We start from the raw sequence: 25,665 nt of genomic DNA, 5'->3' as shown, positions 1-25,665 counted from the left end.
GTCCGACTGTCATCTAGCCATGGGACCTGTTAAAGGAAATGCAGGGCTGTAGAGCACTGGCCAAAGGGTGCCGGTCCTCTGAGTGCTGAGAAGTCACAAGAGGACCAACAGCTGTTGTGGACAGACCACGTGCCAGGCCGAACATCCAGGGGCGATGGGGCTGGGATGAACCCAAGTCTGGGCCAGAAGCACCCTCTGGCACATCCTGCGGCCTCCAAGAATGTAGAGAAACCCTCCAGCCGATGCTGTCAGAAGTTTCCCAGGTGAAGACAGGTGAAAAAGCCTGTCATTTGCATCAGATCTTGGTTTTGCATCTCAGCAGCAAAGGGTTGAATGACCAGGACTACTGGGGGCTGCAGCCAAAAGCTTAGGACAGATGGCATTGGATTAATTTTTGCAAATCATGAGAAAGGGAATGCACGGCAATCTGTTAGCTGTGTTGGCATCTGACTTTAATTTTTTAAAATCAGAATTATGTACTCAGTTCCTGTATTTTAATCTAAGATGACAGCAATTGAGAGATGGCATCATTATCTTTGTACCACTAAGGAAAGGGAAGAAACAACGCTGCCAGCTAAACCATGACAGGGTTAGGTTTTAAGACACAGTCTGATTTCAGAAATGTTAAGAAGTGTAAGAACATGCAGCTCAGAATCAATGCAAACGGCAGTGTTCATGTGTTTATGTGTTCATGTGCTGGTGGACCGCGTCCGAGGGCTGGTTCTGTGCTGGGCACAGCAGGGTAACAAGATGTTCACAGGCCCTGCTCCTCAGAGGCACACAGATTGGTCAGTCATTTAGACCTGCCAGCAGAGCATTGCAGAATAGTTTGCTGATTGATGTGTTCATTCAGTCACCAAATATTTCTTGAGCACCTGCCGTGTGCCAGGCGCTGTTCTAGGCACTGGGGACCCTGTGGCGAACAGAACTACTCGCGGAGCTGACCCTTTCCATGGCATAAATATTCATCCCCAGCAGTGGTTCTCAAACATTACCATGCAGAAAACTCTACATGCAAAGATTCTGATTACCAGGTCCCCCACTTCCAGACATTGTCTTTCATGAGGTCTAGGAGGGACCCAGGAATCCACATTTTCACACACACCCTGGGATCTCCAGGGGCAGGAGGACTTCAAAGCGAGATGTGAGAAATAGAGTTTACGACTCTATTAGCGTGTTAACGACTTCATAGCATTCCACTGCGTAAATGCTCCACGGTAGTTCAGGACGTTTGCTAATATTTGGATGTTTAGCAAATACTTAGTCGTTTCTTGTTTTCCTGTTGTAAACAACACATCCATGATTATCCCTGCAGCTAAATCCTTGCGCAACTCTCCCGTGGTTTCTTTAGGGTAAATTGGGCAGCGGTACTTGGGCTGACTTTCTAAGGGTGAGGTATGGGTCTGCCGTAGTTCTCCCAGCCTGCCCACCTGGGTTCCTTTGCCACTTGTTAGCTGGGCGCTTTTGAGCAACTTCCTGAACCTTGCCATATTTTCTCATCCCTAAAATGGGACAATAATAGTACCTACATTTTAGGGCTATTGTAGGGATTCGATGTAGGTGCTTAGAGCGGGACTGATAAATGGTAACCAGGCTGTGTTATGTGCATATTAGCTGCGGTGCTGGTTGTGATACTGCCTGGCAGGTAGGGGAGGGGCCCTGCTTTCTCTGCACGGTGTCTGGGCACAGCAGTGACTCTGGAAGGAAGCTCTGGATACAAGCAGTCAAGCATATACGATTTGATGCTGGAGACTCACTTCGTCATCACGGATCCAGTTTCAGCCTGTCTCCCACATTGTCACCAGAAATTTTCTACCACGCTCGTCTGGAAGTGTTTCTCTGCTCATGTCTCCTCCCTGACTTCCCACACTGCCTGAGGATGAACTGTAAATTCCTTACACACTGGACAAGGAAGGAAGGCCCTTTAGAATTTGGCCCCAGCCCCATGGAACACCCCCCACCGCCCTGCCCTGTCCCGTGTGCTCTGTGCTGCTCTGTGGAGGGAGAGATTCTATGAGGGGAGACTTCTGTGGGAGGTGATGGTTGAACTTGGCCATCATTCCTGGGCCTTTGAGGAATGAATAGGAGTTTTCCAGGTGGAGAAGGAAGGAAGTGCTGTCCTGGCTGATGAACCGGCACATGCAAAGGTGTAGCTGAATGTTTGGGGTGATGTCAGTAGATCATTGCGGCTGGGTATGGGGTGTTGGGATGGGGCTCATAATCAGTAAATTGAGAAGGAGGCAGCTGGGGGCTGAGTTGGAAGGGGCTCCAGTTGCCGGGCTGCAGAGTCGGGCAGTGGTTCCTGCACGCGATGGACCCGGCATGGCAGGGCTCTTGAAGTCATGCTAAGGTTCCCCGTCTACCTTTTCAATAGGGCCTTTTTCTAGGCTGCAATCCACCTCCCCATTCATTTTCTATTTCTATTTTTTAAAGGGCTGTACACATCTGACAAACTCCTTGCCTAGTTGCTAAGGGCACAGAAGGCTTCCCTTCAATTATTTAGCTCGTCGCAATACTGGGACTTGGAAGGCTACCAGTCTCTCTTTGCACTCTTTGTGGTAAATCCCTTCTGCGAATGCGGATGCGACATCTTGGAGGGCTTTTCTTGCAAAAGGTTTTGATGTGAAAGCGACCAAGTTATTAAAATAACTTAGTGGGCTAAAAAAATGCAGACAGAGGACAGAGAATTAGGAGTAGCTCTTCCCAAACGTAGCCTTTGCACTTTCACCGCTTTGCTTCTCTTCTGCATCCACCTGGTTTCCTGCTTGGCTCTGCTTCTGGTCCCCTCTCCCTCTGGGGTGGCCGTTTCTCTGAATGCAGCATTTTTTTTTTTTTTTAAGATTTTTATAATATTTATTTTTAGTATTTGACAGTTTTTTTTTTTTTAACTTTGGGTTTATTTATTTATTTATTTATGGCTGTGTTGAGTCTTCGTTTCTGTGCGAGGGCTTTCTCCAGTTGTGGCAAGTGGGGGCTACCCTTCATCGCGGTGCGCGGGCCTCATTATCACGGCCTCTCTTGTTGCGGAGCACAGGCTCCAGATGCGCAGGCTCAGTAATTGTGGCTCACGGGCCTAGTTGCTCCGCGGCATGTGGGATCTTCCCAGACCACGGCTCGAACCTGTGTCCCCTGCATTGGCAGGCAGATTCTCAACCACTGCACCACCAGGGAAGCCCATAAGTGATTTTTAATCTCACCTTTATCTGTCTTGTTCACATTTTCCATAATGAACATGTAATACTTATTAATTAATTATATGTACTCATTAATATTAATAACATTAATTAATAATTAAATTATGACTTAAGTTAATGCAACTCATGCTGTACTCACAACAACCCAACCCTGTGAGGTAGGTGTTATTACTTTTGTCATTTTCCCAGGTGGAGAAACTGAAAGCCAGAGAGGACAGGTAACCTGCCCAGAGACACACAGCTAATGAGGGGTAGTTAGCTCAGTCTGATGCCAGAGTCAGCCCCTGAGAACCCTCCACTCCACTGCCATTTCTGAGCTTCTGGAATGAGAAATTCCATCAGTGGAGTGTAGATGAGGTAGGGTCTGTTTGTGCTGAGCATGAACAAAGTATTGGGTTTTGTGCTGTGTGATTTAACATTGTGTGTCCCCCCTTTCATTTCAACTCAGGTTTCTGGGGCACCCCCATTTTAATCTGTGTTCAGTTGCAGATAACAGAAGCCACTCTCTTGGGTTCCTTTAAACAGAGGGGTGTTGCACAGGGAAGCAGGTGCTGACAGCATGCTTGGAAGGTGGAGGAGTGGGGTTTGGGCTGGGCCTCAGGGTACCACCCCAGAGTTGGCCTCTGGGGAGCTGGGGGGTTGGAAACCACTGTCCCAGGGCTACAGCTGCAAGCAGAGAGGTGGCCAGACCCCAGGAGCACCAGAGCATCCCATGTCTACCAGGCCCACACCAGCAGATGGGCGCCTGGCGCCAGCACCTGGTTGCCCATTTATCCTGGAGTCAAACCTTGTGTTTATGAACGATTGAATGAATTGAATGAAGGATGGAGTGTGAGTCCCATGTGAAACGCTAGCCCCGATGGAGCTGAGAAGTGTAGATTTCAGCTTGCCAGCCTCCGCAGTTGACGGTGGCACGTTTCTCCCCCTGTGGGGTCATTTCCTCAGGGTATGAGAGAGTATGGCCAGACCTCTAAAGAGAGTTTTGAAGAGCTTCTGCCTCTCATCTTTGAATGAACCACTGATGTCCTGGAGCAAAGGACTTGGAGGGTTCGTACTTGACATGCAGCATGTGCTGTTTCCCGGAGTGTGAGTCAACTTTGCAGGAACTGGAGCAGGTGTGTGGCAGTGATGGCGCCACAGGGCAGAGCCTTGTGCATTTCCTGAATCCCAGCAAAGTCTCAAGAAGTGCAGCCTAAAGCTGCTCTGGGTCCTGTTAGGAGAACAGCAACAACACGCTGTCTCTCAGCAGAGATGGGTGAGCCCGCGGGACGGGCAATGAGAACACATGCAAAGCACCTGTCTGTTCACATGGAGGAGCGTGGAAGAGGCGGGGCTGCACGGGCTGTGTTCTGGGGCATAAGATGGGGAGTGCCACCAGGCAAGGCGACAAACAGCCCCTTACTCTGAAAGTGTGGAGTCAGGTGGGAGGTGGGGGGAGAAGCAGTTATCCCTCCCTTGGGAGAGGAGAAGGGCCACAGAGTGGAGCAGAGGAGGCCGGAGGGGGCAGGCTGTGGAGTCAGGCCCAGTGGGATCGAGGCTCCCATTTCACCTCCTTGAGCCTCAGTTTCCTCAGCTGTAAAATGGGTAGTCAACTGAATTCCATGAGCTTGTTATGGAGTTTCAATACAAAACTGTTTAAATGCTGAGTGGCTACATGGTTTGTCACTGTTGTTTGGTTTCTGCAGGCTGTTCACAGAACAGAGCTTTCTGGGTGCAGAGGACCTGCTGCCATGTGGGTTCTGGTCAGCTGACCAGAGTGGAGGGGGAGCAGACCTGACTTGTTTGTTTTTTCCTGGGCTGGCCATTTCTTAGAAATCTAGATGCTTTACCTTAGCTTGGCTCTTAACTAGTACTAAGTTTCATCAAAAGTAAGAAAAGCAAGCAAGAAAGGGCTAAGAGTAGGGGTGGGGTGGGGACGGCAGGGGCCCTTTCTGGCTGTGTGAGCATGGGCAGTGGCTCAGCCTCTCTGTGCCTCAGTTGTCTAATGTGCAAAGTATGCCAGATGAGCCTCCCTGTCAGGAGCTCGAGAGGGTTAGTGAGATGACTCTGTGCAGACACTTAGCACGTTCTAATAGGTCCCTAATTTGTGCTTCCCTCATTCCTGCTCCTGGAGGGAGATATTATCACTGGGGTGCTGAAATAGGATCTTTCCAAAAGTGCTTAAATATTCTCACGGTTATTTGGGTTTAAACAGACCAAAATATGGATTCATAGATGCCTGCAGGAAACCAGAGCACTTCCATAAGCATTGAAGGAATGGTCCATTCACTGTGGAATTTTCCCCCTCCCACTATTTCTTAATTCCCAGGACACCAGTCTCTATCACGGTGTTAGATGATGATTTGAAAACGTTTGTAAGAATTTCTGTGAGAGCTAGCAGTTCTACTGGGCAGTGCTTTGTGAAGGAACCCGTGGACTGGGCTTTCAAAGGTTTGGGTTCAAGTCCAGGCAGGAGTGGGACTTCAAACATTCAAATATTGCTTGAAGTATTTCTTGCGTTCCTTTCTCTCTTTCTTCTCTCTTCTCCTCTCATTATGCATATGTTACAGCTTTTGTAATTATCCCACAGTTCTGGGATATTCTATTCTGTTTATCTCAGAGTTTTTTCTTTTAATTTGCTGTTCACTTTGGAAAGTTTGTATTGATGTATCTTCAAACTCACTGATTCTTCAGCCATGTCCAGTCTACTAATGAGCCCATCAAAGGCATTCTTCATTTCTGTTACAGTGTTTTTGATCTCCAGCATTTTTTGGTCCTTTCTTAGAACTTCCATGTCTGCTGACATTAGCCATCTGTTCTTGCATGTTGTCTACTTCTTCCATTAGTGCCCTTAGCGTAATGATCAGAGTTATTTAAGGTTTCAGTCTTATAATTCCAATATCACTGCTATATCTTAGTCTGGTTCTGATGCTTGTTCTGTCTTTTCAAACTGTTTTTCTGTTTGGTTGTTTTTTGTTTGTCTGTTTGTTTTTGCCTTTTAGTATACCTTGTAACTTGTTGTTGTTGTTGAAAGCTGGCCAGGAAGTATATGGTAAAAGGAATCTGAACCGGTTCCCACAGAGGTTTCTACTCCTGGGTTTCTGCTGTGGCATGTTGTTCTCTGTATCTGCCTGTCTGCAGTGGTTTGCCTCATGACCTCAGTTCTCTGACGGATATAAGAAAAGTTACTGATTTTCAGTTTGTTCAGCTCTTGTCTTGTATGAATGAGAGTGATGACTCCCAAGTTCCTTACACACCAGACCAGAAACTAGAAGTTTGATTCCATTCTTTCTGTGTTCTCCCTCCCTCCCTCCCTCCTTCCTTCCCTTTTTCCTTCCCTCCCTCCCTTGTTTTTTTCTTCCAATTTTCCTCCCTTCCTTCCTCCTGTGTAGGGATCCCCTCCTTTTCACTGGGCAGAACTTTGCCGACGTGGCCACGGGGCAGGTAACTGCACAGTATTGCCCTATTTGGGTTTCTCTGGGTTTTTTGGCAGGGGAGGAGAGCTGGCATCCATGAGTTCAGGTGTGGCCTCTGTGAGTCCTTGACCATGAGTCCTGGTGTTTCAGAGTCTGCAAGTTCAGAGAGGCCTCCTGTCCCTGAACTTGGCTGTACTTTACTTCTTTGGGACATATCAAGATGGACATGCTAGGACCAGGTGATGGAGGTTGTCCGGAGATCCCTGGGCTCTCCTGCTCCTGTTGAAGGGGTGTCCTCAGTGTCCAGCTGTTGCTTATGTCAGCTCCAGCCATTCATATGGTCTTGACCTCAGAGGTGACAATGCTGATTCTGTGACTGGGGTGACAATGGCAGGGGACGATGGCAGGTGATGCTGCCATCAAAAGGAGGGGGTGTTCTGACCTCCTAATATTTTTCTAGGGATTGAAGAGTGGTGGTCCTTGGAGAAATCTCACTACACCCTTCTTACAGCAGTTTTAAGGTGCAAAGGGCAGGTCTCCTTCTCAGCTGCATATGGAGATACTGAAAAGAGCAAGGGAGCAGGAGTCTGAGAGGAGGGAGCGTTGGGCTGGAGAGGCCGTCAGCATCCTGAGGTGGGGGTGGGGCGGGGCGGGGCTACTTGGTACCGTGGTCTGGTGCCCAGCACGGGGCCTGCATACAGGAAGTGAGCGGTGAGCTTGCGCTGAACAAATGAGGGAATGACGTGTTCATTCGGCTGAGCTCCTCTCTGCAACCAGCTACCCGAGGGCAAGGCCAAAGTCTTTGATGCTCATATCTTGTCATTTTGCTGAGGGCCATATTTGACTATGGGGTACCCATCTGGCACAGCAAGGGGGCCAGCTTGCAAGTGAGCCAGACCCACTATCCCGGGCACTCGCATCTCTGTCCACACAGAAGTCAGTTCTCACGTAGTGATGCTCGGCGTCATGGTTGGGGGATTATTTTTACCAAGGACTCAGGAATCCTGCGTCCCTTGAAGGATCTCTTGTGTCCTTCTGCCTGAACTTTGTAATTGTAAAGACACCCATGGGCTGGGTATGAAAGAAGTATATGTGATGCTTTTACAGGTCAGCAGACGTCCGGGAGGGGTCCTGATGTCACCAAGCACCTGCTCTGGGCAGGCACTTTGCTTGATACTGGAGAGTCAAGTGAGTAAGATGGTTTCAGAGTAGCTGAGAATCCGGCAGGGCAAGCAGACAAGGAGACGCGGCAATGGGGCGAGATGGCAGGGGCCTCGCAAGGCATCCTCGGTGATGTGCGGACTTTCCCCTGAGGCAGTGGGACCACAGCAGGTTGACATGTTGTTTGATTATTACTGTTGTTGTTTTGATTATTTTCTAGGCAGGGGTGCAATGTGGGCTGACTTCTGCTTCAGGAGGCTTCCTCTTGGTGGCTGTAGGTGGGTGACTGGAGTAGGGGGGCCAGGGAGACAGCTTGGTAGTCCACCAGGCTGCAGGTGGCAGGTGCGGGGAAAGGGAAGGACGCTAGAGGGAATCTGACAGGTGGCACCGTGGGTTCGGGTGTTGCCCGTGAGGGGCAGGCAGCAAAGTCAATGGTGGGAGGAGCGGCCCATGCCTGTGTGTCCGCCTGAGCTGGGGTTTGTCCAGTAGATGAGTCCATTCTTTTCTCTCCACTTGAGGAAGCAAGTTTGCCACCAGCTGGGTTCCCCACTGTGGGGACAAACTCCCAGGCCCCGGGCTTCCCTTCACCCCCTCCTCTTTCTCTGTCCCTCTGAGCTCCATCCACCACACCAGCCGCAGTGCCTGGCTCCGGGGTGTAGAGTGCTGTGTCCACACGTTTGGAAAAACACACCCACAGGAAACCGGTGCCGGCCGGCCCTGCCCCCATGGAGAGATGTCCCTTGCTGAGTACCTGCTGTCTAGGACCTTCTCAATAGTGACAGCTCCACTTCACAGATGGCAAGATTGAGGCCCAGGGACCTCAGATCACAGACCGCAGACCAGAGTGACACTGGGATTTGCATCCATGTCTGCCTGCCTCTTTTCTAACTGCGAGACCGCAGGCAACTTACTTACTGTTTTGGGCCTCGATTCCTCCATCCACAAGATGGGGGTAACAATAGCACCTGCATCATAGTCATTGGGAGGCTTAGCTGGATTTGTCCTGTAAAAGGCTGACCGTGGTGCCTGATGAGGGCATGTGCCTCGCTCTTCTTATGCCTCGTCCCCTGGAGGAGAGGAAGGTGGGGGAGTGTGATGGGCATCTTCAGTCTCTAAAGGGCCTTCTGTGTGGCGGGGGAGTGGGCTTGTTTGGGGCAGCTTCCAGGTGCTGGAAGGCACTAACAGCAGAAGTCCTAAGGAGGCCCTTTTTATTTGTGTGTCTGTGTGTTTTTGGCTTGAAAATAGGAAGTGCTTTCTAAAGTAGGGATGCCCTGGAAAGCAGACTTTCCCATTGTGATGACGTCTTCCTGTCCCTGGAAGGACTTTCAAGAGAGGCTGGAAGGCCACGTGTGGCGGCTCCTGCAGGGGAATGGCCGGGAGGAGGTGACCTGTGGGGCCTCTGGGTCCCAGGGTCCCTGCCCACTGACCTTGTCTTTGTTTGCGTTATTTTTTCATCACACAGTGAAGAGCCCTGTTTCTGGGCCACTTCATGGCCTTCCAAGTACTGTCATAGCCATTGTCCCAGTTGGCCCTTACCAGTGTGCCGGTGGGGTCATGCTAGTGACCTGGCCGGTGGGAGTCTGAGGCTGACCACCGAGCTTCCCCTGCCAGGGCCTGCAGTCTCTGCCCTGCTACCCCCAGGGCACAGCCCACACCCCCTTTCTCCTCTGCTTACCCCCTTCCTTCCAGAAGAACCAGCTTTTCAGCAAACCCAGATGTGTGGCTTTTTAGTGTGTGTGTGTGTGTGTGTGTGCCTCAATTTCCTCATCTCTTAATTGGGAGAGCAACCTTTGCCCTGCCTGCCCCTGGGGTCACTCTGTGGTTTGGCCGGGGTGAGGTGGGTCATGGCGGGCAGCTGGTAAACCAGACTCGGGTGGGGCTCGCCTGCAGTGACTTGGGCGGCTCTGAACCCCTCTGAGCCCAGTTCCCTCCGTGGAACGATGGGAATGATGATCCCGTCAGCCTGTGGGCCTGCTGTGAGCCCACCTGCTCAGAGCCTGCCGATTCTGTGCTTCCCTTTGTTGTTGATAACAGGAATTCTGAAGCACCCAGGCCTTCCCGAGTCATTGGAGGCTCCAAGGAGCCTTCACAAGATGCTCAGGACCCCTTTTTGGGAATTCCGACATGGAGGCTGGAGAGGCAGTTCTGCGCATCTCAGAAATGCTTTCCTTGGACATTCGGGGTTTCCCCATCCTTGTTGGAAATGCTGAACTAGTGTGTGTGTTGTGTATGGGATGTGTGTTGTGTTTGGAGGGTATGTGTGTGGTGAGTTTGTGGTGTTTGGTGTGCATCTGTGTGTGTGGTGTTTGATGCCTGTGGTGTGGTGTGTATGTGTCTTCATCAGCTTGGGCTGCTATAACCGAATTCCATAGACTGCATGGCTTAAACAACAGGCATTTATTTCTCACAGTTGCAGAGGCTAGAAGTCCAAGATCAAGGTGCCAGGATGCTCAGGTTCTTATGAGAGCCCTCTTCCTGGCTTGTAGGCAGCTGCCTTCTTGCTGAGTCCTTACAAGGCAGAGACTATAAAGGCACTAATCCCATTCATGAGGACTCCACCCTCACGATCTAACTTTTTCCCAAAGGCACAGCTCCTAATACCATTGCATTGGACGTTAGAATTTCGACATACGAATTTTGGAGAGAGACATTCAGTCCTTAGCAGTGCGTATGTGTACTCGCTTCTCTGTGGTGTGTATGTGTGGTGTGTGCATTCTGTGTGTGCTTCTGTATGATGTGTGCATTGTGGTGTGCTTCTGTATGATGTGTGCATTGTGGTGTGTGTGTGTTTGTGTGGTGTGTGGTGTATGTAGAACATTAACAGAAGCCACCCCTCCCTGTCACTAGAGGGACCCTCAGATGTTTGTTGGGTGCAAAATTTATAACCTGAACTAGAAAAGGAGGTCAGCACAGCGCAGGCCTCGTGGTTGTGAGTCCGCGGCTGGGAGACTTGGCAGCAAGTGGCTTGAGTCCCAGCTCAGTGGGAACAGGTGGCCCTCGGTGTAGAGAGGAGCTTGTCAGGGTCTTGGCTCCGGTGGCCCCTGGGATGAGAGGGTCCTAGGTGAGGGGTTAGCAAGCCCAGGTGGGGGAGCCTAGCTGCTGTGATGAATGACATCATTGGCCCAGCGGTGGGGATCATGGGAGCCGAGGGCACCTCAGTGAGCTGGGGCTGGGCCCGTGGGGTCCGTGTGGGGTGGTGCCCACCCCACAGCCTCTGCAGCTCAAGGCAAGCTCTGCCGACTGCCAGGTGGGCTCAGGGGAGTGGTGAGTTCTCCTCTCCCCACTGGGCCCCCCTCCCTGTGACCCCAGGCAGGCCTCTGATCTGTCTGGGCCTCAGTTTCCCCATCGGTAAAATGATGCTGTCTCCTGTGGTGGCCCCAGCCCTGCTGGACTCGTGGTCCTGGATGGTGGCTGAGAGTCAATCTGGTGGGGCTTGGGCTGCAAGGACACCCTGACCCTGCCTGTGGGGTGGAGAGGGCTGCCGAGGAGGTGTGGCCGGAGTCGAGTGCTGGGCACAGTTAGGAGGTGGCCCTGTCAGGCAGGGAGAGGCACGGGCTGAGGACCGCAGGGGACGGCAGGTGTGGCGCACGGGGGCCACCACTGGCTCAGGCCGGGCAGTGGATCAGGGCGCAGCACAGAGGGCTGCTTTCTGTGGCCATGGGCACTGTCCCCTGCAGGTTGTCAGCAGGGAGAGGCGGGGAGGGTCATCCCACTGCCCCTGGAGCCTGTGGGGGCAGACAGTGTGCAGGCCAGGAGACAGGGGAGGCCACAGTCAGGCCGGAGGGATGGCCAGAGCCTTGGGAGGAGGGGACACCTCTGAGAACTGGTGGCAACAAGGCTTGGTGGCCGGACACTGATGGTCAGGAGCCCCGGGGTCAAGGTGAGGACCGAGCCGCCACACAGAGAGCTTGGAACAGGGCCCAGGGAGCCGAGCGCCGCCAGATGTGCTGTTCTGTCTTCATTTCTAAGACGTGCCAGCTCGGGCTGCTGGGGTCTGTCACGGGACGCAGAGGCCCCGGCCCTGTGGTTGCGGGCAACCTGCTCTGGGGTTTAGCCCTGGTGCCAGCCCTGTCGCCCACACCAGCCCTGCGCGGCCCGCTCCACTTCATGGCTCGAAAGTCCTGGGTGAGCAGAGCACAGAGGTTGGTGGCAGCGCTGGGCTGAGCGACTGAGCCCTGCTCCTCCTTCTGGGTCCTCTTTATAGCCCTGAGCCCCGGAGCCTAGAATGTGTGTTAGGAAAACTCGACTCAGTTGACTTTATTACATCTCATGAACGTTTTTTTTTAACTCCCACTGACTGTCTTGCACCAACACTGTATAAGAAGAGTCTGGACAGCGAGCACCTTATTGATTTGCTGTAATTGGAGAATGAGGTGTCCTAAGAATGTTAATATTTTAGGCCTTGCAGGCTTTTCAAGTATTAAAGGTAATACTGAAGGTAATAAAGGTAATTATTATTTTACTCTCTTATTTTTTGGGGCGGAAGGTATGGTAGAAAAATCTTTGCTTTCTAGAAAAATCTTTGCTCTCTTTTCATTCTCCTGTCTGCGTGTTTGCCTTTTGCAGAACACCGTCTGCCAGTTTCTGGCTTCCCTCTGCTCTGGGCTGGGAGAACAGACAGCTCAGCTTGCTAGCACTGTGTGTAAATCATGAGATAGTAGGCTCCGAGTGAGGGACAGGAGATTTGCCTGTGGTGTGGTGTGAGCTGGCTTATTACTGATGTGAAAGGAAGCAGGGAAAGAAGCAGGGCTCAGTGTTGAGAAGCTGGCTATCTTAAGTCATTAAACAAAGTGCTGAATGTGTCCCATGAGCGTTTTTCCCTTCATGCCCAGTGTATTCCTTTCCGGTGTCTGCCATAAAGAATTTCCACAAATGGAGTGGCTTAAAACAACAGAAATTTACTTTCTTACAGTTTTGGAGGGCAGAGTCCAAAATCTGGCGGTGTCAGTAGTGTCGGCGGGGAGCTGCTCACTCTGGAGGCTCTGGGAGAAGACGCCCCCGCCCCGACCTCTTCCAGCTGCATCACTCCAGTCCCCCCTCTCTCTTCACATGCCCTTCCCTTCTGCGTGTTCTCTCCTCTGTGTCTCTTTCAAGGGCACATGTCATTGAATTTAAGACTCACCTCATCGTGGATGATCTCATCTTGGGATCTTTAACTTGATTACATCTGCAAAGACCCTTTTTCCAAATAAGGGCATATTCCCAGGTTCTGGGGAATAGGATGTGAACATGTCTTTTGGGGACCACCATTCAGCCCACTGTAGTCCTCATCAGCCAGAAGCTGACCCCTGTTGCTTGGGACCTGCTGCCCAACCAAGCATCCTCGGAGTTGCGCTTAAGTTCTGTCCAGGACCAGCGTCACCGGTGCATGGTGTGGTTGTAGAGGCCGTCAGAGGCCTTCACTCTTGGTTTAATGCTCAGTGTCATGGTCATGAAATGCTGAACAGTTTTTGAAACAAGACCCTTGCATTTCCATTTTGCACTGGGCTGCACCTTCTGTACCTGGCCTTGACTCTGTCCATGGTCTCCAGGCCCCATGTGGTCTGGCAGTTTACTCCCCTTGTCTCCCTCTGCCAGTGACTTGGGTAATATTTGATAGAGGTCTCAAATATCCTGTTTACTATTTCTTTCCGACGCCAGTCACAATCCAGAGTTACTTTATGTATTCATTTCCGTAGTTGTCTCCCTGGCTAGAAAGTTCTAGGATGGCTGGGAGCCTGTCTGGTCCTCCGTCGCATCCCAGGGCTAGCGCAGGGCCAGTGCTGAGTATGGCTTGTGGAATGCACCTTCTCGGCTCTGCTCTCCCCGTGGTGTGGCATTGAGCAGTCACATCTCCTTGCTGAGGCTCTTGGGCTCCTTTGTCAACACTGTGCTGTGCCGTGTTCTGTGGGGTGACAGACGTGTAGCATCCAATACACAGTGCTACTAGCTGTCACTCGGGCCTGATTTTAATGGCTTTGGCTTTGACACCGTGTGGGCTGTGAGGGCAGCCCTACCAAATGGAAGGTCTGGGGCCCCCCAGGGAAATGTGGGTGCTGGAGGGGCCGTTAGCTTAGCAGGGCATCCCGCTGACCGCGTGACCAGCTCAGGCCTGGCCAGGCAGGCACAGAGGCCTGGAGGACCGCAGAGCACCATGCTTGGCTGTCACCTCCTCCAGGGGCTGTGCTACTCCCCCAGGCTGGCTTGGGCATCAACACTGGGCCCAGAGCTAGCAGTTCTGGGCAACCAGTGCTGTGCTAGTCCTTGGGGTGGGGAGGGAACCACTAACCTTTAGGGAGTCTGAAAGCCCAGTTTTCAGAGTGCGGTCCTTAGACCCTGCTCCTGAATCACCTGGGTGTGTGGATGAGACATCCAGGTCCCCTGGCCCCCTCCCCACAGGCCTCAAGCTTTGAGCTCTGTGCTCCCCCAGAATCCTGCCTTTGAATCAAGCACCAGGGCGACTGAGGCTCAGTCACACTTGCAGACCGAGGTCTATAGTTGCTTAGGTGGCGTAGTCTCATCTTGATGAGGCCAGGACTGGACCAGACAGAGCTACTCAATGAGGGGTGGTCACCTGGGAGCCTCACCTGGGAGCTTGGGAGACATGCAAATCAGATTCCTGGGGGTGGGCCCAGGACTCTGTCTTAACAAGCTTGCAAGTGATTCTGATGCAGCCCCTGTTGGAGAAGCCCTAGGTCAGTGTTGTGAATGGTGGGGCATCTTCGGGGTGAGCAGGTGCCCGGATCAGGGAGGGAGGCATCAGCAAACGCTGGCTGCCATCGTGTTTGAGTGCCCCAGGCAAGGGGGCACCAGCCCCTCTCTCTCTGCTGACCTGGCTTCCTTCTTCCCCCAGGATCCCAAGTGATGGTGGTTTACGCAGAGGAGGAGCTGAGCCCTGTGAGACTGATTAGCACGGCGGAGCTGGGAGCGGCGCCTGCTGGCTGGCGGGAGTGAACACAGGATCTCAGCATCTCAACCTGAGAGGAAGCATGTCTAAGAAAGGCCGGAGCAAGGGCGAGAAGCCTGAGGTGGAGATGGACGCGGTGCAGATGGCCAACGAGGAGCTGCGGGCCAAGTTGACCAGCATTCAGATCGAGTTCCAGCAGGAAAAGAGCAAGGTGGGAGGGACAAGGGCCTCCTGGCTCAAGTGAGGGGTGGGCTGTGAATTCCCGGTGGACAAATTGCCCCTGAGGTAAGTGTGAAGGGTGTGTCCCAGGCCTGGGGTGGGGTTGGGCACTCCACCTCTCTGAGCCTCAGCTTGCCTCTCTTTAAAATGGGTATAACATCAGTGGTGGTACAGAGACCACCTGGATGCGAATCCTATCCGCTACCCCCCCCCCACACCCTCCCTGACATTTGGCTCTGATCTCGGACAAGTTACTTTACTCTCCATACCGTAATTTCCCTCACCTGCAAGATGGGATCCTAACAGTACCACCTGATGGGCTGGTGGGCAGGAGTAAGGATGTAAATACATATATCAATGCGTAAAGCAGCGGTCCCCAACCTTTCTGGCACCAGGGACCGGTTTCGTGGAAGACAGTTTTTGCATGGACAGGGTCGGGGGATGGTTTGGGTGGTAACGCGAGCGGTGGGGAGCAACGGGGAGCGACAGGTGAAGCTTCGCTCGCCCGCCGCTCACCTCCTGCTGTGCGGCCCGGTTCCTAACAGGCTGCGGACCGGTACCGGTCCACGGCCTGGGGGTTGGGGACCCCTGACATAAAGGGCTTGATTTGGAGCCTGGCTCTGTGATGGGAGCTATTTTGCTCTCGTAAGGCAGGTATGAGCTTTGGAGCCAGTCAGTACGATGCCCCGTTGGGTGCCAATCAGAGAGTTGGCGTGATGGGCAGCTAGTCACAGTGGGAGGAGCCCAGCTTTCTAATCATGCAGACCTGGCTTCAGACCTCACCTTGACCCCTGACTGGCTTCACGATCTTAGATGAGTGACATAAAGTCTCTGAACCTCCGTTTTCTCACGTGTAACATGGGATCATGATAACCACCCAGTTTAAGGTTGTCTTAAAGATCTTAGGTAATGTAAGCAAGAAAAACCCATCCGGTGCCTGGGCGCTGCCGCAGTCCTCTTTGTTGGTGTGGTTCTGACCTGGGTGGTTTGAGGGCAAAAGCAGGCAGGGTGGAGGTGCTCTGCTAGCAGGGTGGAGCCGCCATTCGTGTGAGAAGAGAAGGAGGATGGTGTTTGCGCTTGCTCGTGGGGGGCCGACTGAGGGGCTGGCCTTATACCCCAAGCCGTGAAGGTACCCTCCGGCCCTGCCCATAGCACCTGAGGGCGGGGAGGGACTGCTTGGGGGATGGCAGCAGGTGTCTGGTTGAGAGCTGGGACTCTGGCAGCAGCTGCAGGGCGGAGCGGGGTCCAGCTCCTGGGTGGGGAGGGGGCTGGGGCTTGGTCCTTGGCTCTGACCCCAGCTCAAGACAGCTACGTGGAGAGCAGAGGCAGAGTCCCCGACCTGGGGCGATGAAGACTGGGCTCCTGGAGCCTGGGGACACACGTGCTGCCTCCCAGCCCCAGACGCTCAGAGTTCCGGGGCCAGTGCGGCCAGGGTCTTTCAGCACAGTTGCTGGTGGTGCCGGCCTGTCCACATCCTGTCCCGCTCAGGAAGGATTTGCCCGCCAGGATCCCCTGGGTGGTCAGCTGCACAGCTGGGCCTGGAGGGGCTGACCAGGAAGTAGCAGCAGCAGCTGTGGCTATGGGGAAAGCCACACAGCCACCATCATTCGGCCAGGTCTCCGTCCCACCTCCACTGCCTAACTCGCCTTGAGGCCTGGGGCAAGCCAGGTAGCTGCCTTATGCCTCAGTTTCCCTATCTGTTAAATGGGGACATCTGATGTGTCTGCTTCCCTGGGTTGTTTAAGAAATGAATGAGAGAGTCATATCCGGGGCCTGGGCACTGCCTGTCACATGTAGTTACTCAGCGGTTGGCAGGCACTTATGCGTCTGCTCCACAGGCCACACCAGGTACCTTAGAGGGCCTCCTGACCCTCATAGTGACCTGTGAGGTCAGATGTGGCTTTCCCCACTTTATAGGTGAGCAAGCTGAGGGTTGGAGAGGAGAGGTGGCTGGGCTGCCGTAACAAAGTACCACAGACTGGGGTAGGGGTTCAACAACAGAGATTTATTTCCTCACAGTCCTGGAGGCTGGGAGTCTGAGAGCAAGGTGTGGGCAGAGTTGGTGTTTCCTGTGGCCTCTCTCCTTGGCTTGTAGACGGCCGCCCTCTCCCTGTGTCCTCACATGCGCTTCTCTGTGTGCGTCTGTGTCCTAATCTCTTCTTGTCAGGGCACCAGTTGTATTGAATCAGGACCCACCCCCATGACCTCATTCAACTTAGTAACCTCTTTTAAGACTGCCTCCAAATACAGTCACATTCTGAGGGCCTGGAGGTTAGGACAGCCAATAAGGAATTTGGGAGGACACAATTCAGCCCATCACAGCAGGTCCGCACAGTCACAGGTGTTGGCACTGGGTTGGAAGCCAGGCCTACAAGAAACCCAGTCTGTGCCTCCCTAGGCACCTCCTGCCTCTCCGTGCCCTGGCTGCCCGTTTGCTCAGTCCAGCCACCCCGTGGCCCTGCCGGGGGGCTTATCCAGGCCACCACTGGGGGAGTTTCTGTTCTCAGAGAATTCAGCAATGTGCTTACTGGCTGGTATGAGAAACATAAGTATAAACTTTATGATTGCGCTTAACTGCTGTTTCTGTATGCTCTCATGTAACTGTTGCTGGTGTTGCATTTACAGCGTTGTTACTTTAGCAGAGGAGTCCCCACTGAACACCGCAGGGTGAGGGCATGTGGGGAACGTACCTGTTGGTTCATCCACACATTCATCAAGCCCCCAGCCCCCCGCCCCGTGCCTGTGCTCTGGGCCTGGGCTGGGCGTTTGGAAGTGACTCAGAAATGGCCTGCCTTCAGGCAGGCTGGGTGCTCAGATCCTCAGGGAGCTAGCCGGATGACAGTACTTGGCATGTTGCACCAGAGATTTTAGGAAACCATGCAATGGTCAGAGTGGCCTGAGAAAGCTTTGCAGAGGTGGTCTCGAGCTGGCTCTGAAGGGTTTTGCTAGCTGGCACAAAAGGGAGCGGGGTTCACACCATCCCAAGTGTCCGGCATCACCTGGGAGCATCCTCAGCGCCAATCAGGGTGCCAAGGCCACTGGGGCAGAGTCCCTGACTTGTTGAGGCCCATGGCCTGGAGTGGGTGGGGGCAGAGAGGGCAGTGGTCAGCACATGGGCCCAAGCCAGGCCATGGAGGTTCTGGCTGCTGCCCACCACTCACCAGCTGGTGATTCATTCGTTCTTGCAGTGAGCAGCCCACCCTGGTCTGGATCTACACTGGGCCAGGGACTAGTCCAGCTACAGAAGTGAATCGGGCTTCATCTTGCCCTCCAGGGGCTGCTGGCTGCAGTGGGTAGGCCGGGAGAGTTGGAATTCGGGTGTGATTTGTGTGGTGATGGAAGGAATAATGCAGGGCTCTGGGAGCCCAGCGGAGGCCCTGACCCAGTCGGGGAAGCCTTCCGGGCCTCCTGGAGAATGGAGGGAAGGTGAAGGCACAGGGACCAGGCAGAGGGACCAGCTAGCCTAGGAGCCAGGACCCATCTGGGGAAAGGCCAGTGCCCCAGAACCACGGCCACCCTCATGCCCCAGGGAGTGGATGCTGTCATTCATTATTTACAAAACTGCCAGGCCCATCATCCTTTCGTTCTTTCCTGTGCTCAGTCCGTGACTAGTTATTGAGCACCTACTGTGTGCCATGCTCTGTCCCAGAAGCTGGGTTGCCCTGGAGATCCTCTCCTGGAGCTAGTATCTAATGGGGGAGGTAGGGAACGAAGGCCAGGAGATTAACATGTAATATTTATTCCATAGTGAAAAGTGCCAAGAAAGTAAAGCAGGAGAAGCAGGTGGAGAGTCGTGGGGTTGCAGCGGGGGTGGCTTTTTTGGGAGGTGGTCAGCAAAGGGGTGCTGCAGGGGGTGGGAGGGCAGGTCCTGCAGAGGCCTGGCTGGGCGCATTCCAGGCAGAAGGGCCGGCTTGGGAAAAGGCCGCAGGCGGGAAGGTGCCTGCATGTCTGAGGTGCAGCAGCCGGGGACGTGGCTTGAGCTGGGTGGTCAGGGAGGAGGACCGGAGAGCCATCAGCCGGGGTCAGTCCTGTGGGCCGGGGAGGACTTGGGCTTGTATGCTGGATGCCACAGAGCCCTCGAGGGTTTTTTTGTTTTCTTTCGTATTTTTACATGTATCAATTCAGTCATTTATATCACTATGAACACTTATTTTACACTTTGGCTTATAATCCAATACTACTTTATTTTGTTGCTCAAACTGTTCTAGCTTTGGCCACGGGGATCTCTTTCAGTTGACCCCTGTGTTCCTTTGCACCCCATCATTGTGGCATTTATTTATTAATTTATTCTTGGGTGCACCCTTACCTTCCAGTCCTGTAAGGTGCTCCAGGTTCGTCTTGTATATTCCCTGCCCCAGTCCTAGAGCCACTCATTTCTCCAAGGAGCCCTGGTCCTACTTATTAGAGAATGGCATGAGAAACCAAGATCTGGGCACTGGGTGTGCTCACCACTGCTGGCATGTCATTGCTTCTAGGCTTAGCTGACAGAGCAAGGAAGTGTATGCGTGTATACTAACCGTGTATGTATACATATCTAAACTATTTCTAAATGTAACATCTATATGTATATTAAGTCAAACGTGAGTTCTTACTGATGTCCCCAGTCTAATCCACTACCACCTGGATCCTCCGGCCTCCTTCCCTTGCTCATCTGTCCTCCCTCCAGCAGGGAGGGCCTGACCCCACCACCCATTTACTTAGTTATTCAGCACTCCAGTGGTTTCAGAATGGTTAACCTGCACCCCGTGGATTCAGAAGGCAGTAGAGGGAAACCTTCTAACGTGTGTGTTCAGAGGCCTGTGCTGGCCGCTGGGAAGGACTAAAGGGCGAGTGTGCAGGGGCAGAGGCAGGGCGATGGGTGAGAAGGTGACTGCCATGCTGCCGCGGGCTTGGACCAGGGTGGTCGCAGGGAACGGGGAAAAGTGGTCGAGGCCTGGAAGTGGAGACCCAGCGCTGACAGATGGGATGAGGAGTGGGGGAAGGAGCCAAGTGGAGGCTGACTTCACTGTGCCCACTGGGGCGCTGGCGGTGCTGGCTCAGAGTTCTCCAGGCCAGCCCCTCCCACCTAGATGTCTGCCCTTTCTTGGTCACCTTGCTCTTGCCACATTTAGAGCCCAGATGCTGAGGCAAGGCTGGTAAGGGCCCCTCTCTCCTGCTGCACCTCTGGACTTGGGGGCGGGGCACAGCTTGGTGGCATCTGGTGGCGAGTCAAGTGGCACATGACTTTCGTAGACCTGCTCAACTCAGTGGAGTAAGGAGGGCGTGCTCTGTGCCCACCGGGGGCCACCCCCGCCTCACTGTGCCACACCTGGGTCATGGCGCCTGGGCTTGGCCCTCAGCTTTTCTAGGCAGAGCTGGTGGGACCCGGCAGGGCCTTCTCCCGCAGCCCATCCACCATTAGCCTCCCTGCCCTACACACGGGTGTCACCTGGCCCATCTCAGCTGGCCCCCTCGGCCCCTCCCAGGGACAGGCCCGGCCTCCCGCAGGCTGCCCTGCACACACGTCTGCTCACACTGGCCACATTCCTCCTTCCTTTACTACCTGGGAGCAAACTTCCCTTTATCCGCTCATCCGCTTTCAGCTTTCCTCCTCCGGACAGTCTTTAAGGGGCAGCTGTTGATAGCCTTGTTTCACAGGGAAGGATCAGGAAGCTCTGGGAGGTTTGTATAGTCAGGGTTCTTCAGAGAGAAAAAGAACCAGTAGGAGAGCGAGATGGAGAGGGATTTGGTTTTTTTCAAGAAGGTGGCTCACATGGCCATGGAGGCTGACAAATCTGAAATCTGTGGGGCAGATAGGCTGGAAATTCGAGGGAGCACTGATCGCACAGTAATGAGGCAGAATTCCTTCCTCATTGGGGACCTCCGTCTTTTCTCTGAAGGCCTTCAACTGACTTGGTGAGGCCCACCCACATTATAGAGGCTCATCTGCTTTACTCCAGGTCTACTGATTTAAATGTTAATCACATCCTTAAAAATTCCTTCACAGCAACATCTAGACTGGTGTTTGGCCGAATGACCTGGTACCACAGCCCTGCCCAGTTGACACATAACATTAACCATCTCGAGGTTAAGTAATTTGCAGAGGGAAATGCACTCGTCAGTGCGGATTCGGATTCCGACAAGATCCCATCCCTTTGACTTCAAATCACTGTCAGCATCCCAGAAAGTTAGAACAGTGTTGCCTCCTTAGAAGGAGAATGCCAGAAGCATTTAGTTCCTCCCTGGGGAGATCACGTTAAATATTTAAAGTTCTGGCTTCCTGGCACTCAGTCCCTTAGGAAGAGGCCAATTCTAGCTCTTGGGTGAGATGAGCCCTCTGACAGGTCTGGTCCTTGTTTTATTTCTGTGATTATGCGTGTTTGATGTAAGGAGACATTGATCTTGTATCTTTGCCTGGCCGGGTTTATTTGCTCCTTTCCCCGCTGTTATGAGTAAGGATTTATCAGCCCGAGTGACATCATAAAACTCCTCACCTAAAATTAATTTCAGCCTGTTGGTGTTCTATAGACTGGTCGGGGGGAAATGTTGCCACCTTGGAAGCAGCTTATCCATGAAAGACACATTGGTTTCTGTTCTTCAGAGATCGCTGTAATTTAGAAAACGAATGGGTTTCTGTGGAATGTGTGTAATTGTGTGATATTTGAAATAAAGAGATCGAATAAAGCCTTTTGGAGTGTTTGAAGAAGACACTCCCTTGGCATATTTTACAAATAATGTTTTGTTTGCTGAATAGACGAATACCTTCTGGTGGGGATAGCAGCCTGGCACCTGCAGAGCACTGGCCCTGGGGCCAGGCGCCTGGGGGTGAAGCCTGGCTCTGCCCCTTGGCAGCCCCTCATCCCAGGCAGGTCACCGGTGCATCTCTGATGCTCGGCTGCCTTGTGGCGAAGCAGTTACCTCCTTCCTGGCGCTGTGAGAGCTTCATGTGGCGGGGGGCACAGAAGCCCCCAGCCCGGGCAGGAGAGCCACTCAGCAGTGAGGGCACGTTCACCCCTGCCCCTCTCTACGTCCACCTGCTCGGCCTCCTCTGACTCCAGAGTTCAGGGCATGGGCACTGGAAGTGTGTTTCTGGTTGACAATCTGTTCTGCTCTGATGAGACAGATGATTTCTGCGGGGCATATTTTGTGACTGATAAATTGTCCTTCCTCGTAAATCTCCAAATTGGAAGGGATGTCAAAGCCTTACTCTCCTCTCCAGCACCCTCAGATGTTTTTCCACAGCTGGGAAAATCTCGACAAAATAGTAGGGAAGACTCTGGGTGGGACTGATGGAGGTGGCGGGAGGGGGAATTGGAGTGTGGGGTCCGGGGGAGGGTCTCAGGGGCCTGTCACACACGAAGGGACACGGGGAGGTGGTGGCGGGCCTGGCCGGCTCCCCCAGCCCTGACCCTGACTGGCTCTCCCCCCGCGGCTGCAGGTGGGCAAGCTGCGCGAGCGGCTGCAGGAGGCCAAGCTGGAGCGCGAGCAGGAGCAGCGGCGACACACGGCCTACATCTCGGAGCTCAGGGCCAAGCTGCACGAGGAGAAGACCAAGGAGCTGCAGGCGCTGCGCGAGGTGCTCATCCGCCAGCACGAGCAGGAGGCGGCGCGCACGGCCAAGATCAAGGAGGGCGAGCTGCAGCGGCTGCAGGCCACGCTGAACGTGCTGCGCGACGGTGCGGCTGACAAGGTCAAGACGGCGCTGCTGGCCGAGGCGCGCGAAGAGGCGCGCAGGGCCTTCGACGGCGAGCGCCTGCGGCTGCAGCAGGAGATCCTGGAGCTCAAGGCGGCACGCAAGCAGGCGGAGGAGGCGCTCAGCAACTGCATGCAGGCCGACAAGACCAAGGCGGCCGACCTGCGCGCTGCCTACCAGGCGCACCAGGACGAGGTGCACCGCATCAAGCGCGAGTGCGAGCGCGACATCCGCCGGCTGGTAAGTGTGCTACCCTCTCCCCTCACCGGCTCGAGTGCGTACCTGACCTTCCGCACACGCAGCCCATCCTCCCTGCACACACGCACCCTGCTCTTACGCACAAGCACCCTGTCTTCCCTGCACACATGCAAGCCCTCCTTCCGCACACTCGGAGCCCGTCCTTCCATGATGCATGAGCCGTGTTCTCTCCACAAGCAAGTGCCCCAGTTCTCCCTCACAGAGCAGTAAATGCCGAGTTTTGGGGACCCACTGTGCTCCAGGCATGGTTCTAGACCCTGGGGTTCCAGCAAAGCCCCTGCCATCCTGGGCGTGGAATGGAAGCTTTGGCAGGCCTCTCCTGTCTGTGGAAGACACCTAAGGAATTTCAGGACTGGAGGCAGAAGGACCAGGTGTCCTTTTGGAGTCCTGGTCCAGCTGTCCACCCCTAGACTGGTCACCAGTCAGTGACAGAGCATCAGTTCACAGCTTAACAAGCCAGTACCAAGAATGGCAGAAGAGATGCACTGATTTTAAATGTCTAATGTATAGAAAATCTAAGCACATACCGATACTAAGTTCTCAGAAGTATTCCCCAGCCCCTTTTCCCTTTGTGTGTGTAGGGGCGGTGTTATCATATAATAGGAAGAGAAGGCTTTGGAGAAAGTCTCTTCTGGGTGTGAATCCAGACTCCCTCACTTGTTAGCTGTGTGAGCCCAATCAAGTTGCTTACGGTCTCTAAGCCTCTGGTGCCTCACCTACAAAAGGAGGAACAATCACGTATCTGTTACAACATTATGAGAATTAAGTTAACTAAAGCATCTATCAGCAGCTTATAGTTTGTGTAATAGAAGACATGTAAAATATGTTCCTCTGTTACAGGAAATGTATATTTAAGGTAAATAAAATGGGGAAAAAACAAGTATTTGCACAAGAGACAGATTGAGCTTAATTTAAAACGAACCAAGGACTTGGTGTCTGTTTCCATTTCGGTGCCAAACAGAAATATCCCCAGCTCAGGTAGTCTCAGTGTGTGGGAGCCACTTAGGAGAATAGAGTGAAAAGAATAAATGTCCATTTCTACAGTTCTCCACACATTTGATAAATGTCCCTCGTCAGACAGGCCTCTTGGCAACGTGTTCAGAAAGTGGCCTGCGTTTTGTTTCTTAGTCAGCTGGATTGGATTAGAAATGCAAGAAGGCTTCCAGGCTTCCACTTACACATTTAACATGCCTCTTAAGAAACAGTCAAGAAGAAAAGGCAATTATGGTCAACGTGGGGCTATTGGACACATTCTTTAGACCAGTTAGGATTAGGTCTGAGAAGACTCCCCCCAATACACAGGGGCCTAAAATCTGGAAGTTACTTCTCTTTCATATACAAAGTCTGTAAAGTGCTCCACAGAGTAGTGTAGGCCACAGGGCCTCTTACCTTTCCCCTCAGAAGGGGCTCTAGGATGTGGCCATGGTCCTCATGGCCCCTCATGCCATGGAGTGCCAGCCATCACATCTGCATCCCAGGTTGGCAATAGGAGGGCAGATGAAGGAGGGTATGGTCTTCATTTAAGAGCACTTTTCTTTCTGGAGGTTCCATATACCTCCACTTCCATCTCTTTGGCTGGAAGTTACTCTCTCAGCCTCACCCAGCTGCAAGGGGAGCTGGGAAATGCATGGCAGCTCCTAACAAATCCTGGTGTGGCACTCTGTTCATTTCCTAGGGCTGCTGTAACAAACTCCATGGCTTAAAACAACAGGAATTTATTCTCTCACAGTTCTGGAGTCTAGAAGTCTGAAAACAAGGTGTCAGCAGGGCTGTGCCCCTCTGAAGGTTCCAGGGAAGAATCCTTTGTTTGCCTCTTCCAGGCTTGGGTGGTTGCCGGGAATCCTTGGCGTTCCTCGGCTTGCAGCTGCATTACTCCAGCCTCTGCCTCCACATGGCCTTCTCTTCCCCACGTGGCTGTGTCTTGTCATCTTCTTATAAGGACACCAGTTACTGGATCTAGGGCCCACCCCAATCTGTTATGATTTCATCTTAGTTACATCTGTAAAGACCCTATTTCTAATAGGATCACATTCTGATTTTCCTAATAGACATGAAATTTGAGGGGGACACCATTCATCCAACTACAGGTACCAAGGAGGAGACGAGAATGGATCTTGGGGTAGCAGCTTCTTTTTCATTCTTTGATGCTCCAAACTTTGCAAATGAAGTGGAACTAACAGAATTATTCACAAATTGGTGGGTTTGTTGGGAGCTGGCTAAACTGAGGTTTTCACTGAGGCGAGTGTCCTGATGGATGTGACTGCTGAGAAATGATGAGATTCTGTGCCTCTGGGGCTGAGAGAGGGCATAGTGAGGGCTTTGCAGGGGCTGACCTGAGTCTGAATCATGGATCTGCTTCTGACTAGTGTGTGGGCACATTCACCTCTCAGGACCTCAAGCTTATCTGTAAGGTGGAGTAAATAATGTCTACTTTGAGGGTCTTTTGAAGACTGAGAGAGAGAGTGTCTCTTAAGTACAAATGTAGTCCCAAGCTCACACTAGCCTGTAAGTAAAAAGTGATAGCCATCATCCAGACTATTGTTTTTTCCCTAACTGTATGTCAACTAGAATCTTATGGTTGCAAGTGACAGAAATTCCACCTCAAACTAGCTTAAACCATGAGTCTGTCGGCTCTCATGACTGAAGTAGCAGGACTAGCCTCAGGCATAGCTCCAGTGGCACTAATGATGTCACCCCGGACCCAGGTTTCTCAGGCTCTGCTGTGTCCCCTGATGCATCTTTCTCAGGCTCTGAGCTCTCAATGTGCTGGTGAGATGCCACCACTGTGCCAGACCCCACATCCTCACAGGAAACAGCCCAGTTGATTTACAATGTTGTGTTAGTTTCTGCTGTACAGCAAAGTGAAGCTGTTATACATAT

At 52.8% G+C, this 25,665-nt stretch overlaps 1 protein-coding gene across 3 annotated transcripts in view; it reads left to right on the top strand.

Moving 5' to 3' along the window:
* Window positions 1-25,665, top strand: part of JAKMIP1 (janus kinase and microtubule interacting protein 1) — a 95,427-nt gene that overhangs the window by 37,535 nt on the left and 32,227 nt on the right. For all 3 annotated transcript variants that reach the window (XM_082389959.1, XM_082389960.1, XM_082389961.1), the window contains exons 2-3: window positions 14,583-14,847; window positions 22,273-22,767. In XM_082389959.1, coding sequence (XP_082246085.1) covers window positions 14,719-14,847; window positions 22,273-22,767 — 624 coding nt within the window. In that variant the 5' untranslated portion in view covers window positions 14,583-14,718. The remainder of the gene's footprint in view (window positions 1-14,582; window positions 14,848-22,272; window positions 22,768-25,665) is intronic.

The sequence above is a fragment of the Balaenoptera borealis genome (assembly GCF_965194805.1).
Source record: "Balaenoptera borealis genome assembly, chromosome: 4".
In the NCBI taxonomy this organism is placed as follows: domain Eukaryota; kingdom Metazoa; phylum Chordata; class Mammalia; order Artiodactyla; family Balaenopteridae; genus Balaenoptera; species Balaenoptera borealis.
The sequence above is the reverse complement of the archived record's forward strand: the minus strand, read 5'-3'. Positions and strand labels throughout refer to the sequence as shown.